This window comes from Carcharhinus amblyrhynchos, chromosome 6 (genome assembly GCF_965287045.1).
Source record: "Carcharhinus amblyrhynchos chromosome 6, sCarAmb.v2.hapA, whole genome shotgun sequence".
NCBI classification, from domain to species: Eukaryota; Metazoa; Chordata; class Chondrichthyes; order Carcharhiniformes; family Carcharhinidae; genus Carcharhinus; species Carcharhinus amblyrhynchos.
The window spans coordinates 119,955,916-119,971,752 of record NC_137329.1 but is presented as its reverse complement, the minus strand read 5'-3'; the positions used below and the strand labels follow the sequence as shown (position 1 = coordinate 119,971,752).

At 42.1% G+C, this 15,837-nt stretch overlaps 1 protein-coding gene across 3 annotated transcripts in view; it reads left to right on the top strand.

The window, feature by feature from the left end:
* The window catches only part of poc1b (POC1 centriolar protein B), an 88,194-nt gene that overhangs the window by 58,616 nt on the left and 13,741 nt on the right, over nt 1-15,837 (top strand). For all 3 annotated transcript variants that reach the window (XM_080191761.1, XM_080191760.1, XM_080191759.1), the window contains exon 11: nt 11,366-11,572. In XM_080191761.1, the coding sequence (XP_080047887.1) occupies nt 11,366-11,572 (207 nt within the window). The remainder of the gene's footprint in view (nt 1-11,365; nt 11,573-15,837) is intronic.

Here is a 15,837-nt window from a genome sequence, read left to right as displayed (position 1 = left end):
TGCACCAGCCTGGTTCTCCATTGCATTATCCATAGACATTCTTTTTCTTCTTAATCTCTATCTTTTTTCATCCAGGATGAGCTGTATTTGTTTGCCCTATCTTTCCGCTTTGAGAGAATGTACCTTGATTGTGCTCAAAATGCCTCTTCTCTGAAGGTAGCCGGTTGTCTGCCAACCTACGATTCCAGTTTCTTCAGCCCAGATCAGTCCTCGCCCCATTGAAGTTGGCTTTCCCCCAGTTTATTCTTACTCTAGATTGTTCTTTCTCTTTTCCCATTGCCAGCCTAAACCACCTGATACAATGATCAAGACCTCCCCCCCCCACCACCCCGTGTTCTTTACACTATTCATAGAATCCCTACAGTACAGAAGGAGGCCATTCAGCCCATCGAGCGTGCACCAACAACAACCCCACCCTATCCCTATAACCCCACATATTTACCCAGCTCACCCCCCCCGCCTCAAAATTAGGGTCAATTTGACATGGCCACTCAATCTACCCACATATCTTTAGACTGTGGGAGGAAACTGGAGCACCTGGAGAAAACCCCCACAGACATGGGGAGAATGTACAAACTCCATACAGACAGTGACCCAAGCTGGGAATCGAACACGGGTGCTTAATGCAGCAGTACTTGCCACTTAACTGCCCCAATTATTGTTCCAGTTTATGTTTGGATAATTAAATTTACCCATTAGAACTCCTATAAAATTCTTTATATTTGGGAGACAAAGGGCAGATTAGATGACCACTTCGCCTAACATCACCAAACCTTCTGTCCCTTGATACTGCTCCAATCCTCTCCCACTCAGACCTCTTATCTTAAATCTTATACACTGTTTCAATGAAGCCTGACACAACTGCAAAGAATAGTAACTTATCATTCTTTGAGGTACTTTGCAGCTCTCTGATCTTTAAATTGACTTTACAATTCTGATGTTAGCCATTGCTCCAACTTTTTTGTTGTATTGTTGATGTATCAACATTTTCAAGGGGCTTGACATATCAACAGAGGCTCGGCATTGCTGATCTATTCCTGCTTTCTTATTCTCCTGGGCCAGGATCCTGTCCTGCTCTGCCACGTTCCCTGTGTCCGTTTCCACTCGTCTAACCTCGCACCATAGACACAAATCCTATTCGTCCCACTGCATCAGCACTCACATGGTCTCTGTTTCATAAATTACTTTAATTCTTCTCTTATTACTTTGTATTAATTCTTTACTTATGATGTTTTAAACCTATCTCTGTGTGGGTGTGTGGTTTCTCCCTCTGTCTGCTGTTCTGTTCCTTTTTGTAAACACTGTTCCACTGTAATTCCTTCCTGTCCTGATGAAGAGTCTAGACTTAGGAGCTTGCCTGTTCCCTGGTAGTTGCTGATTGACCTGCAGAGTGTTTCCGGCATTTGTTTCAGGATTCCAGGACTTGCAGATTTTTTTTTTCTCTCTGCTTTTAATGCATATTTATGCAGTCGTCTCTGAAAATAATTCTTTAAAATGCTTAGCTGAAATGTCCTGTACTTAGTGTGTTTGGAATTATTTTAGTTTGGAAAAACAAGAGACCGCTCCAGTTCCAGGAATTATTTCTTTTCCTTCACTTCCTGTGTTACTGCTCACCTCTGACCTCGCTGCTGTGAAATTGCAAATAGCCCTTGTTAGCATCTATAATAGCGACTTGTTCCATGTACAGATAGAGTCAGTGTCGCTGTTCCTTACAGTTGATAAGGAAGTATTCAAAGAATGCTCGACAAGCCATCAGCCTGTAGCAACTGTTCCTTCCCCTCTTCCTGTTTAAAAGTAACTTCCTTAAGGGAGAAATGTACCCCCCAGGTATGTAACTGCAGAAGTTTCACAGGAAATGGTGTCTGTGTGGTGCTGACAGGATGGTGTTTTTGTCACTTGGCCTGCCAGGCTGTAATGAGCTTCTTGCTGACATAAAAGATGATTTATTAATCTAAATGCCATTTCCATGAGAAGCGTGTTAAAAGAGTTTTGCAGAGGATCCTAAAGTTAGCACCTAACAGTTGTCCAGCACATCAATTACAAGACTGCTACCGAATGTTTTTCAGTGCCTCTAGATTTATAGCTGTAAAAGTACATTCCTCTGTGTTTCTTAGTGAGACTGCTGACAATAAACATGACAGTCACCAAATAATGAATACCCTGGTGAAAGGTGTATTATTTTAGTTGGATCTGCACTGCTTTGTTACATGCCGTGGAACAGCAGGTTTTGTGATTTAATGTACTACACTATCATATTTTTGAATGGCAAAACTATTTGTGGTATCTTAATCTTGTGCTGATGTTGGACATTTGTTTCAAAATGAGTACCCAGGTGTGTTTGTCAGAACGGGTAAACCAGTCAGAAAACCTGGATTTTGTGTATTGTTGCTTTCAGTTTCATATTATAGACGCATGCTTATTATTTCACCACTGAACACGGTGGCAAAGTGGTTAGCACTGCTGCCTTACAGTGCCAGAGAGCCAGATTCAATTCTCGGCTTGGGTCACTGTCTGTGTGGAGTTTGCATGTTCTCCCTGTGTCTGCGTGGGTTTCCTCCAGGTGTTCTGGTTTCCTCCCACTCTCTAAAGGTGTGGGGATTAGATAAATCGGCCATGCTAAATCCTCCCACAGTGTAACGGGCACCAGAGTGTGGTGGCTAGGGAATTTTCACAATAACTTCATAGTGGTTTTAATGCAAGCCTACTTGTGACGAATAAAAAGTACAAAATTATAGTTGAAATTTTCTCACATTTCATGAAGATGATTCTAAAAAATTAAATCTTTTGGTTGACAAAGCTACCATTTTGTTGGAAATATTGAAAGAAGTGACTGCATATAATGCTATCGGAGCATAAGAAATTGGAACAGGAGTAGATCTCTTGTCTGTCAAACTTGCTACCCCATTCAACACGGTCATGGCTATCTTCAGTCTCAGTTTCACTTTCCTGCCTACTCCCCAAAATGAAGTTCGTATTTTTAAAATGGTAAATGACCCTGCCATTAAATATATCTGAGGCAAAGGTGAAAGATTCTTAACTAATAAGGGAATCAAAGGGTACTGGGGGTAGGGAGGATAGCGGCATTTGAGACTATGATCAGATCAACCAGGACGGCACAGCGGCACTGTGGATAGCATTGCTGCTTCATGGCGCCAGGGACTCGGGTCCCATTCCCAGCTTGGCTCACTGTCTGTGTGGAGTTTGTACATTCTCCCCGTGTCTGCGTGGGTTTCCTCTGGATGCTCCGGTTTCCTCCCACAGTCCAAAGATGTGCAGGTTAGGTTGATTGGTCATGATAAATTGAACCTTAGTGCTAGGGAAATTAGCAAAGTAAATTCACAGGGTTACGGGGAAAGGGCTTGGGTGGGATTGTGGTCAGTGCAGACTTCATAGGTCAAATGGCCTCCTTCTGCACTGTAGGGATTCTGTTCTATTATTGAATAGCAGAGCAGGCATGAGGGATTGAATGGCCTACTCTTGCTCCTTATTTTGTATTTTGTGTAAAAAGCAATTACCAATGTAGCTTTGGATTCACATCAGAATTGGCTCAGTTTTGCCAAAGTTGGGGAAATAGGAAATGAGTTTGATGTTTAGCTACTTGCTTCTAAAACATCACACTGCAATTTAATAGCTTTTGCTTTAGAAATAAAATCTTTGGAGAGGAAAGTTATTTAGTACCAGTTTTAAAAATCTATTGTGGCAGTGCTGGTTACAAAAATTGAATTTTGTATCTTTGCAGTTTATAGAATCCTACATTGTAGAAAAAGGCCATTGGGCCCAACGAATCTGAACTGACCACAATTCCACCCAGGCCCTATCCCCATAACCCTGTGTGTTTTATCCTAGCTAGTCCCCCAGACACTAAGGAGCAATTTAGCATGGCCAATCCACCTAATCCGCACATCTTAAAACTGTGGGAGGAAACCGGAGCACCCGGAGGAGACCCACACAAACGTGAGGAGAATATGCAAACTCCACACAGTTACCTAAGCCGGGAATCAAACCCAGATCCCTGGCGCTGTGAGACAGCAGTGCTAACCACTGTGTCACTCATGTTGATTTTTACTTTATTAGCAGTACATTTAACCGTTTTTAGATTGAGAGAGTGGGCAAGCAGTTAATCTGTGTGGGCGAATATTATTCCAGTTAAGGTGAGGATGTACTAGGTGGCAACCACTTCAGACTTTACTGATGGAAGTCAGACAGTTAACTCCAAAAGCATCTTTGAGTATTTTTAATAACAATATACTGCAGTGCAACTATATCATTTCAGAAGTAGCTTCTCCAGTGACAGGACACATCCAGGCTTTGAAATCAGTTCACTTGACTGACAAATGCACCAGGTCTTCTATTTTGAAATTGCTGTCTGACATAACCATAAAATGCTACAAATAATTTTGCCGTTCATATGAGTGATAGTGCAGTACATTAGATCCCCAGCCTACTGTGGGTATTTTTTTTCACAAAAACAAATCAATTAGATTTTATGATGCATGCTCAAGTAAATCAAATCAAATAAAGCACCCAGAAGTGAGGATTCACATTCTCTATTTCTAACCAAAGAGGCCTGACAATGAGTGAAAGAAAAATGCATGTTAAAAACCCATTAATGTGAGAGAAATAAATAATCCATCGGTGCAGCTAAGTATAGATGCATGCTGAAGCTTTTAGAGGCAATTGTAATATTACCGTGCATTTCTTAAATGTTCCTCTGAAAGTATACTTCCCCTTGTTATTTTTATCTCCTGTTGACTTCATAACTCTTTTTGCAATTTATGAATATGCAAGCACATTATCCTTCCTGTGCAGTTATTTCTAGTGTCAGTTTCTGTTTAGAGTATTTCCTGTTGGAGTATTTCTCACCTTTCGTTTCTCACTGAAAGCAGCGTTCTTGTGTTACCTTTTTCATACAATTTTATGTTTTGATTCAGTCATTTTCTTTAAGGAGAATAAGAAAGGCTGTGAATTGTGTCAGCTCCCTTGGGGTGAGGATGGGTATGAGGATATTTTCTTAGCATTTTAAAGTAGGATTGTGAATTTACTTCAAAATCTTTTCTGAATTTATTGTCTAAGGTAATTATTATTCACGTAACACAACTTGTATAAAACATTCTACGCAAGGTCCACAATCTAAAGATGATACAAGAACACTACCAATAGGAGGGTGGCACAATGGTTAACACTGCTGTCTCATGGCTCCAGGGACCTGGGTGCGATTCCCAGTTTGGGTCACTATCTGTGTGGAGTTTGCACATTCTCCCCATGTCTGCATGGGTTTCCGCCAGGGGCTCCGGTTTCGTCTGAGTCCAAAGATGTTCAGTACATTGGTCATGCTAAATTGCCCCTTAGTGTCCTGGGATGCGTAGGTTAGAGGGAGTGGTGGGGTAAATAGGTGGGATTATGGGGATAGGGCTTGGGTGGGATTCGATGGGCCAAATGGCCGCCTTCTGCACTATGGGATTCTATGATTTCTATGAGGAGCTGGAGTAGATCATTTGGCCTGTCGAGCATACTCTGCCTTCAATACAATTGTAGCTAAGCTTGGGCTTTAACTCTATTTTCCTGCCCCTTCCTCAGCACTTTTCCCTCATCTTGGTCCTGAATGGCCTGTTATCCTGAGACCATGCTCCAGCCCCATCTTTTAGATGCTCCAACCCCAATCTGCACGAACGAACTTATCAAGCCACTTCAGAATTTTATAGGATTCAATGCAATTGCACTCTTCTAAACACCAGAGAAAATAAGCCCCATTTAGCCTCTCATCATAGAACAACCCCGTCATCCCAGGGAACAATTTAGTGATCTTTCACTGTACCACTGCCTCCAGTACAAGTATATCCTTTCTTAAATGTGGACGCCAAAACTGCATGCAATATTCAGACGCGGTTTGACAAAAACCCTCAGTATAATCGCAGCAAAACTGATTCATTTTTGTTCCTCAGTCCCCTTGCAATAAAGGTCAACATGCCATGAGTCTTCCTAATTTCTTGCTGCACCTGCTTGCTAACTTTGTGTTCCTGTCTCTTTGTTCATCTCTTACAGATTTCACAGCTTTTAAAAATATTCTGCTTTTCTAATTTTATGAAAATCTTCACATTTCCTTATGTCTGCTATCTTGTTGCCCACTCACTTAATCTACCTATATCTCTTTGTAGCCTCTGTGTTCTTCCTTGCCACACTCCACTATTCACTATCTGCTAACTTGAAAATGCTTTTTATCTGCTAACCTATTCTTTGTCCATGCGAAACATAGAAGATAGGAGGAGGCCATTTGGCCATTCAAGTCTTCCGTGCCATTCATTACAATCGTGGCTGATCATCCAACTCGATAACCTAATCCTGCTTTTTCCAAATAACCTTTGATCCCATTCACCCCAAGTGCTATATCTAGCCGCCTCTTGAGTACATTCAATGTTTTGCAATCAACAACTACCTGTGATAACGAATTCCACAGGCTCACCATTCTTTGAAGAAATGTCTCCTCACCTCTGACCTAAATAGTCTACCCTGAATCCTCAGACTGTGACCTCTGGTTCTGGACACCCCCACCATCGGAAACATCCTCCCGGCATCTACCCTGACTAATCCTGTTTGAATTTTGAAAGCCTTTGAGATCTCCCCTCAGTTGCCTGAACTCCAGCGAAAATAATCCTAACTCAATCAATCTTTCCTCGTACATCAGTCCCGTCATCCCCAGAATCAGCTGGTAAACCTTCAGTGCACTTCCTCACGAGCAAGAGTATTATCCCCAACTCCATGAGTCCTTACCTTGTCTAATGACCTTTTTGAATGCCTTTTGGAAATCCAGGCACATACATGGAAACTTAGAAAGTAGGAGTTAGAGTAGGCCACTTGGCCATGGAGGCTGTTCCACCATTTAGTGTGAACTTTCAGATCCTCTATCTCAACGACATACTCCTGCTCTCTCCCCAGAACGCTTGACATCTTTAGTGTCTAGAAATCTATATATTTCTTAAATATGTTCAATGACTCAGCATTATTTGATAGCAAATTCCAGAGGCTCATCACCTTCTGAGTGAAGAAATGTCTCTTCACCTCAGTCCTAAATGACCTTCCCAGCACCCTGAAACTGTGACCCCTTGTTCTAGACTGTCCCCCCTCCCCCAAACTAGGGGAAGCATCATCCCTTTATCTGTCAGAATTTTATACACTTCAGAGATCTCTTCACAATCTTCTAAATTCCAGTGAATACAGGCTTATTAGAGTCATAGAGATTTACAGCATGGAAACAGGCCTTTTGGCCCAACTTGTCCATACTGCCCCTTTTTTTAACCCCCTAAGCTAGTCCCAATTGCCCAAGTTTGGCCCATATCCCTCTATATCCATCTTACCCATGTAACTGTCTCAATGCTTTTTAAAAGACAAAATTGTACCCACCTCTCCTACTACCTCCTGGCAGCTTGTCCCAAACACTCGCCACCCTCTGAGTGAAAAGATTGCCCTTCTGGATCCTTTTGTATCTCTCACCTTAAACCTATGCCCTCTAGCTTTAGACTCACCTCCCTTTTGAAAAAGGTATTGATTATCTAGCTGATCTGTGCCCCTTATTATTTTATAGAGCTCTAAGATCACCTTTAAGTCATCTACACTCCAGAGAAAAAAGGGTCCCAGTCTATCCAGCCTCTCCTTATAACTCAAACCATCAAGTCCCGGTAGCATCCTAGTAAATCTTTTCCGCACTCTTTCTAGTTTAATAATATCCTTTCTATAATAGGGTGACCAGAACTGTACACAGGCTTAGTCAACCCAATCTCTCCTTGTACAACATTCCTGCCATTCCAGATATCTATCTGATGAACCTCTGCTGCACTCCCTCTATAGTAAATATATCTCCTCTTAGTTAAGGAAACCAAAACTGCACACAGTACTCCAGGTGCAATCTCACCAAGGCCCTACACAGCTGCAGTGAGAGATCCCTACCCCTGTGCTCAAATTGCCTTGCAATGAAAGCCAACATGCCATTTGTCTTCCTAATTGCTTACAGTACCTGCATGCTTGTTTTCAGTGATTGGTGTACAAGGACATCCAGATCCCTTTCATATATATCAAGACTTCACAGTTTATCACCACTTAGCCCATTTATTCCTACTCTCTGTCTGCTAACCAATTCTCAATCCATGCCAATACGTTATCCCCAATTCCATTTGCTTCAACTTTGCATGCCAACCTCTTATATGGGAAAAATAACCTCTAATGTGGGAACTACTGGTTCCTCTTTATTTATCTTACTAGTTACATCCTCAGAACAGCTCCAATGAATTTGTTAAACAGTATTCCCTTTAGTAAAACCATGCTGACTTGTTTTAATCATTTTTTTTAAGCATGTTGTTAAGACTTCCTTATAGTAGATGCCAGCATTTTCCTAATGAGCCTGTAGTTCACTGTTTCCTTTCTTCCCGCCTTGAAAAGTGGTATAACACTTGCCAACTTCCAATCTGATGGGATTATTCCTGAACTTAAGCAATTCTGGAAAATCATAGCCAGTATCTATAGGTATCTCATTTAGAACCCCAAATTGTAGGCCATCAGGTCAGATTTTAGCCCTTTAAGTTTTGTTAAACCTTTTCTTTGGTAAACAATTGGGTTTGTTCAAAGAAACAAATTTGATGAAAGGTGGAGGTCATACAGTGTGTCATTGGTGCTCTCTTGAAACATGGGCAGCACGGTGGCTAGCAGTGCTGCCACACAGTGCCGGGGACCCAGCCTCAGGTCAGCGTCTGTGTGGAGTTTGCACTTTCTCCTTGTGACTTTATGGGTTTCCTCAGGGTGCTCCGGTTTCTTCCCACACTCCAAAGATGTGTGTGTTAGGTTGATTGGCTTTGCTAAATTGACCCTAGAGTCAGGAAAATTAGCAGGGTAAATGAGGGTTACATGAATAAGGTCTGGGTGGGATTGTGGTCAGTACAGACTTGATGGGCTGAATGGCTTCCTTCTGTAGGGATCCTATGATATTTCAGACAAATGGGGTTTCAAAGTTTGACATTCTAGATTTCCTTTGTGCGGATGAAGAAAGATTTTGTCTGATTGTTTACCCCTTTTATTTTTGTGTACAATTATGTTTTTCAATTTTGTGTGCGAGGAAAACCGCCCCCACCCCCTGATATATCCAATTATCTGCAGATTGAGCTACTCCTCTGCAATCTTCTGCAAGATCTTGTCAGCTGACTAAGGGGAAACAATACTGTTATTTCTAAAAATGTGTTCTTGTTGGTACATACAGCAATGGATTGAGCTTTGGTGCAATAGTAGCTATTTCCACCCCCTGAGGCAGCAGTTTATGGGGATGACCCTGCTGCCAGACCAAGGATCAGAGAAAATTCAAGTCTCTGAAAATCGAGTTGACATCTAGTCCACATGTCCAAAAGAAGTGGAGTAAGCCTGGCAAACAGGAGCCCAGGGCGCAAGCCTCTGACCTCCTGAGTTGATACAGCAAGAAGTCTCACAACACCAGGTTAAAGTCCAACAGGTTTATTTGGTAGCAAAAGCCACTAGCTTTCGGAGTGCTTGCTGCTCCTTCGTCAGGTGAGTGGGTTGATATCCAGTGGGATACTTCTGTTGAGTGGAGTGGAGATCCACCCATTATAACTAGTCAGTTTTCATGGTAAGGAGTCACAAGTTGGGCTATAACACCCTGGTCAAGTAAAAAGAGCTTTTGTCACAGTGACAATCCCGAACGTGATCTGGTGGTTGTAAAGAAGCTGAAGAAATCAGTTGCATCATCTCAGTACATCATCTTGTTCCTCTCTTCTGTGTCAGTGGATGTGGAACTCTGATGCCCTGTGGCATACATAAAAATTGCTCTGAATTAGAAGCCCAATTGTATGAAGGATCCAATGATTTTATATAAAATGGAGAAACTTTGTTTTAACTTGGTCAAGTCTCTCAACCTGGCAAAGGTGAAATTTAGTTTCCTACAGGCCAATTCGCTTTTTTATACCTCCTCCTAGCGTTAAAGAATTAAAATGTCTGACTGTGTCTGAATTAATGCTGCTTTAGAATGAACAAAACTGAGAGCAGTTTTATACTAAAATTGTGAAGTTTTCTCTCCCAAGGGTATTTTCCTGAATAAAATGTCCATGACTCTGTGCTATCTGAGTTCATTGCCTGAGCACTGAACTGTGAAGAATGGATAGTGCTTAATTATTGCTTCAGAAACCCAAGCTACTGTGTCACTACCACACAGTGAGAATCATCATTTATGCCTGACAGGAAACAATATTAATCAATTACTGACAGATCACTGTGATATCATATTTACAGAAGCTACCAGTTTAATTTCCTGCATGACATCCGGCTGGTAATACTGTGGTAATAGCTTCCTGCATTGATGCATCAAGCGTGCTTTGTATCTTGTTTTTCTTTTTTTCTGACTCAGAAGTAATTCCACAAAGCCTACCAGCTATGACTGGCTTAGTTTGTGCGCCTTAGCTTTCCTTCGTGTTGAAGAAACATGTCTGCATTGTATTCATTGACCACAGGGATGGTATTCATTGTTTAAAGTCATTTTGAAACTCTCATCATTTTAAGGAAGGGTGTTTGCAAGGATGTTTCAGTCAGACATTATTCATATTTTGTATTTTGCTTTGACATCTGAGGTGAGAGGTCAAAGATTGATTCTGCAAATTAAATTTTTTAAAATGTGGATTAAACAGCGTACACCCACCCTAGCAACCTTTGTAATGTAGAATTTATTCCGCTAGGTTTTTGAGCTAAAACCAATATGGGGGCCTGATTTGTGACTGAATGTGCAACACTAGGCAGCAATGGAATTACAATTGATCCGTCGCTCTACCTAGTTTCCCTAGTGCCATATAAAGGACAGGAGAGAATAATGGAGGAGAATATTGTTCTTCCTTCAGCTAAATCTGATCAGCTTTCTTATTTCTGTCAAGATCAGTGCACAACAAAAGTATTCACTTTTTATTTGAAGGGTTAATGTATGAATCCAGTGACTCTCAAAAGGATTTGTTAGTGTTTATCAATCTTAAACTTGTTTCCGAATAACAGCATTTACATTCCTGGTCCATCATCTTTATTCAGGTAGCTTTTATATCATGAACGGGTCTGCTTTAAATCTCTTCCCTGGGTAAGATACAGATCATTGGAACAGATGGGTTGCAGATGTAAATGCAATTGGTCAGGAGCTGCTAAATTCTTTGTGCACACTGAAAGCCTTGTTGCTTAGTTTCCTTCTTTGCCAGACATCACTCAGTAATGAGAACTGTTTGAAGTTGGACATTATACAGAAGACAGATGAAGCTAATGTCTTTACGCACATCACATTGGAATGCAGGAATGATGTTTTCCTTCTATATTTCTTCCCCCTTCCATCAATTGATTGCAGTCAACAGCAGCGGAGCTGGAACGTGCTTCACATTCAGCAGGCCAGGTGAGCAGTTCCCTCGATCCTTCGTGTCCAGTAAGCACCTGTGGAGCAGACCCAGCCAGTGGTGAACCTACAGCTAGCCTTCTGGAAGATCACACCGGTATCCCACCAAAGCTTGCCAGCACATTAGGGCATATCGTGCAGCAACTGGATGTTTTAACCCAAGTGAGTGATTCTGGAAGCGAAAGATATATCTTTCGACTAATAGTTTTACTATTTGTTATCTCTTAGTTTTTATGTTGGGAACCTTTCTTCGATGCCTTTTTTCCTGAGTTACAGGTGGCACAGTGTTTTGCACTGCTGCCTTACAGCACCAGGGACCAGGGTTCATCTCCGCCCTTGGGCCACTGTCTGTGTGGAGTTTGCATGTTCTCACCATGTCTGCATGGGTTTCCTCCGGGTGCTCTGATTTCCTCCCACAGTCCAAAAGACTTAGTAGGTGCATTGGCCATGCTAAATTCTCCCCCTGTATACCCGAACAGGTGCCGGAGTGTAGTGATTTAGGAGATTTTCACACTAACTTCATTGAAGTGTTAATGTAAGCTAACTTGTGACAATAATAAACTGAAACATTTTTATGGGGGATGAGGCAGAAACATGTATAAATTGAATTTGTTGCAGTCAAAATAACGGGGTATTGCCTGTACATTTGTTACTTTCGTAACTTTAATCAAGCAAGACTATAACTCATAGTTTTGCTTTGTTAAAAACACAAACTTGTAATGGAGACTATGCCCTTCCCCATAAAATTTCACAAACCCAAATGTTCAAAATCGCAAAAGGTATGCCACTGAAAGAGATTATATTCTCACTGTATATGGAAATGCGATGTCCTCTCTCAATAACAACATCTTGCAGAAGATCATTAACTACGGGTTAAAATTACAGGTTAAAGCTTTGTGAAATTTCACTTCGCTTTCACCTGTTAGTCATGTCATTATAGTCATACAGTAACAATCCAAGGTCAGTCACATGCCTCACTTCAGCTCACTGATCAACTGAACTGATGGCAATTCCAACTTCAGTAGTCATCGAGCAAGAAAGTTTGCAACACTTTCAATATGATTAGAGTCATAGAGGTTTACAGTATGGAAACAGGCCCTTTTGGCCCAATTTGTCCATGCCACCTTTTTTTTTTAAACCTCTAAGTTAGTCCCAATTGACCACATTTGGCCCATATCCCTCTATTCCTCAGGCTGGGATTTTCTGTTCCCATTCACATTGGGCCAGTTTGGCACCAGGAGCAGAAAATACCACGAGAAGTCCAGAGTTGTATTTTATATCAGCGTGAAACTTGCTGCAGTCGTCCTCCACTCCCCGGCAGTGACGGACTGCGTTTTGTGCTCCTCCCCCATCAAAAAAGCTCATCCACAGCAGCTTGCTATTTTAATGCTGCAAATCACGACTGGCTTCAAAAGATGTGCACCTGGAAAGCACAACTCCAAGAGGAGCTCAGAGGTGAGCACGGCACTCACGGAGTGGCTCTGTGTATTCTGCAGGTTTATTCGGGGCCCTGAGTTTGGCAAGATCAATGGGGGGATTGGGGAGATTCGAACAGGTGAAGCGTGAAAAGCATCCTTCCTGAGGATGCCTTCTTGGAAGGGCCTCACAGATCCCGCAAAATTCTGACCAGTTTATTGCCAGCACCCTCACCCCTGTCAGCACAGGAGTGGTCAACGTCCTTCTCAGCTAGCTTGATGGCTCTGTCCTCAAAGTCAGTTAGGAACTCCAGCTCTGGCGTCTCTCCACCCATCTGTGGTCGCTCCCCCTTGTTGGGAGCCAACTTTTCCTGCGTAAAAACAGATGAGGAGAATGTAAGCGGGATGCATGCCAGGTCAGATGATGATGTCTGGCATGTGTGGATAGTGAGTGGTACCAGCAAGTTGATGCGGGCAAGTCTCACAGGGCAGATGAAAGTGCGTGTGCGAGAAGGTAGCATCCCTTTTGTTGGTATGAGTGAGATCCCTGTGGATGTGTGATGGGTGCATGAGTTGGGAGTGATGAGAAGAGTGGCTTACCCTGGCAGAACAGAGGAGATCATTCTTCCCTTGGTGGCACTTGGTGGCTGTCCTCCTCAGGACATTGGCATTCATGACCGCTACCACCACCTCCTATGGTCAGGGAAAAAGATACAAAAGTCTGAGATCACATAGCAACCAACTCGAGAACAGCTTTTTCCCTGCTGCCATCAGACTTTTGGATAGACCTACCTTGTATTAAGTTGATCTTTCTCTACACCCTAGCTGTAACTGTAACACTACATTCAGCACTCTCGTTTCCTTCTCTATGGGCATTATGCTTTGTCTGTATAGTGCACAAGAAACAATACTTTTCACTGTAGGTTAATACATGTGACAATAATAAATCAAATCAAAACATTCTTGCTCAGTGCTACATGTAAGCAAATGCGGTTTTGGTTATGCAGACAGCTAATACGGATAAGAATGAACTATTCGGTCCCTCAAGGGCTCATGTATACCTCGATCTTCACTCTCAGCCCTTGTTCCATATCCCTGGATCTTTAAACTGCTTCAGAGACTTTGAAATCCAGCTACCAGGGTGTGGGGAGGGTTTCTGAGTTAATCCCATTCACTGATCATTGAGGAAGTTTTGGCTGTGCAGAAACAGTGTTGTAAGTCATGATTTTAAACCCAGTGCAATCACAGTTGTGTTGTTTTGGAATTTGGCCTGCAGTATAACCAAGCTGGTTGCCACACTTTGTCAAGTCTTGGGCAATATTAGAGTTATTTCCTGCAGCAGTTTTGCAATACAGCCAGGTCATATGACATTTTATGCTATCCAATCCAACGCCTCCATTATCAAACAGCTAGTCGGTGTAATATAAAGTGGTGTACAGAAAGTTTTTAATTAATTTTGTGCAAGATTAAACATGAAAGTTGCTACTTGGCAGAGAGTGAAAAGAAAGTCTGACTGAATTGCATTGGTGTAATAGTTTAATACATCTCTGAGATTGCCAAGCAGCAACTTTGGGCTTACAACAAACAAAGCGACAATTCAAAGCATTTTGCAGTGCAGCTGGTATTAATGAAGTTACTGTGAAAATCCCCTGGTCGCCACACTCTGGCGCCTGTTCGGGTACACCTGAGGGAGAATTTGGTCTGGCCAACACACCAAACCTGCACATCTTTTGAACTATGGAAGGAAACCGGAGCACCTGAAGGGAGAATGTACAGACTCCACACGGACAGTGACCCAAGCCAGGAATCGAACCTGGGTCTCTGGCACTGTGCCACCATGCCATCCAGATGGGTGGGGTCATTAACATTTGAATGACAAAGTTGAATTTAGCAGACAGAAGCATGTCCATTCTTTTCTTAAAAAAAAAACTAGTTTTAATTCATTCAACATTATTGCTTTGTGAAGAAAAACCTTGAAGAAAAGCCTGTCCTGAAATGGCAAAGTGGGGATGCTGAAGAAAGGCATTCAAAGACTGTGGGAAAGTTAGTTAAGACTTGTAACCATCAATGACAGAACAGGATGGGGATCTAGAAGTAGGCTGGTCCCTGCTGACTTTGTCAAATGGCTCCTCTTCCATTCCGAGTTGTATACCTGTCCTGGGAGTGCCAGGGTCAAACATTAGTGTGGATTTAGATTCACGTGTAGGTTCACTTCCCTGGAGGGTTTTCAGGAACAAGGTGGATTCTTACAACAATTCAGTAACTTGAATTGTCGTTCTGTGGTAACAGACCACCATAAATCAATTTAATGAATGCCATTTTGTAACATGCTAAGGTGGGATATAAACCTGACTTTTAAATTGCTAGTCCAGTACCGTAACCACCAAGCTACCTGCCCTACTTATTGTTATGTAGCAGATATAGCAACTGATTTATAAACAGCAAAATGGAGAATAATAGAATGGTTACAGCACAAAGGGAGGCCATTTGAGTCGCCCAAATGAATGTTTTGGATCTCCCTTGGCAAACTAGATGTGTAAAAAGTCTCACAACACCAGGTTAAAGTCCAACAGGTTTATTTGGTAGCAAACCCACTAGCTTTCAGAGCGCTTGCTGCTCCTTCATCAGGTGAGTGGGAGTTCTGTTCACAAACAGGGCATATAAAGACAGAAGCTCAATTTACAAAATAATGGTTGGAATGTGAATCTTTACAGGTAATCAAGTCTCAAAGGTGCAGGCAATGTGAGTGGAGAGAGCGTTAAACACAGATTAAAGAGATGTGTGTTGTCTCTAGATGTGTATTGTCTCCAGACAATACACATCAATTTAATCTGTGCTTAACGCTTTCTCCACTCACATTGTCTATACTTTTGAGACTTGATTAATTGTAAAGACTCGCATTCCAACCATTATTTTGTAAATTGAGCTTGTGTCTTTATATGTCCTGTTTGTGAACAGAACTCCCGCTCACCTGACGAAGGAACAGCAAGTGCTCCGAAAGCTAGTGGGTTT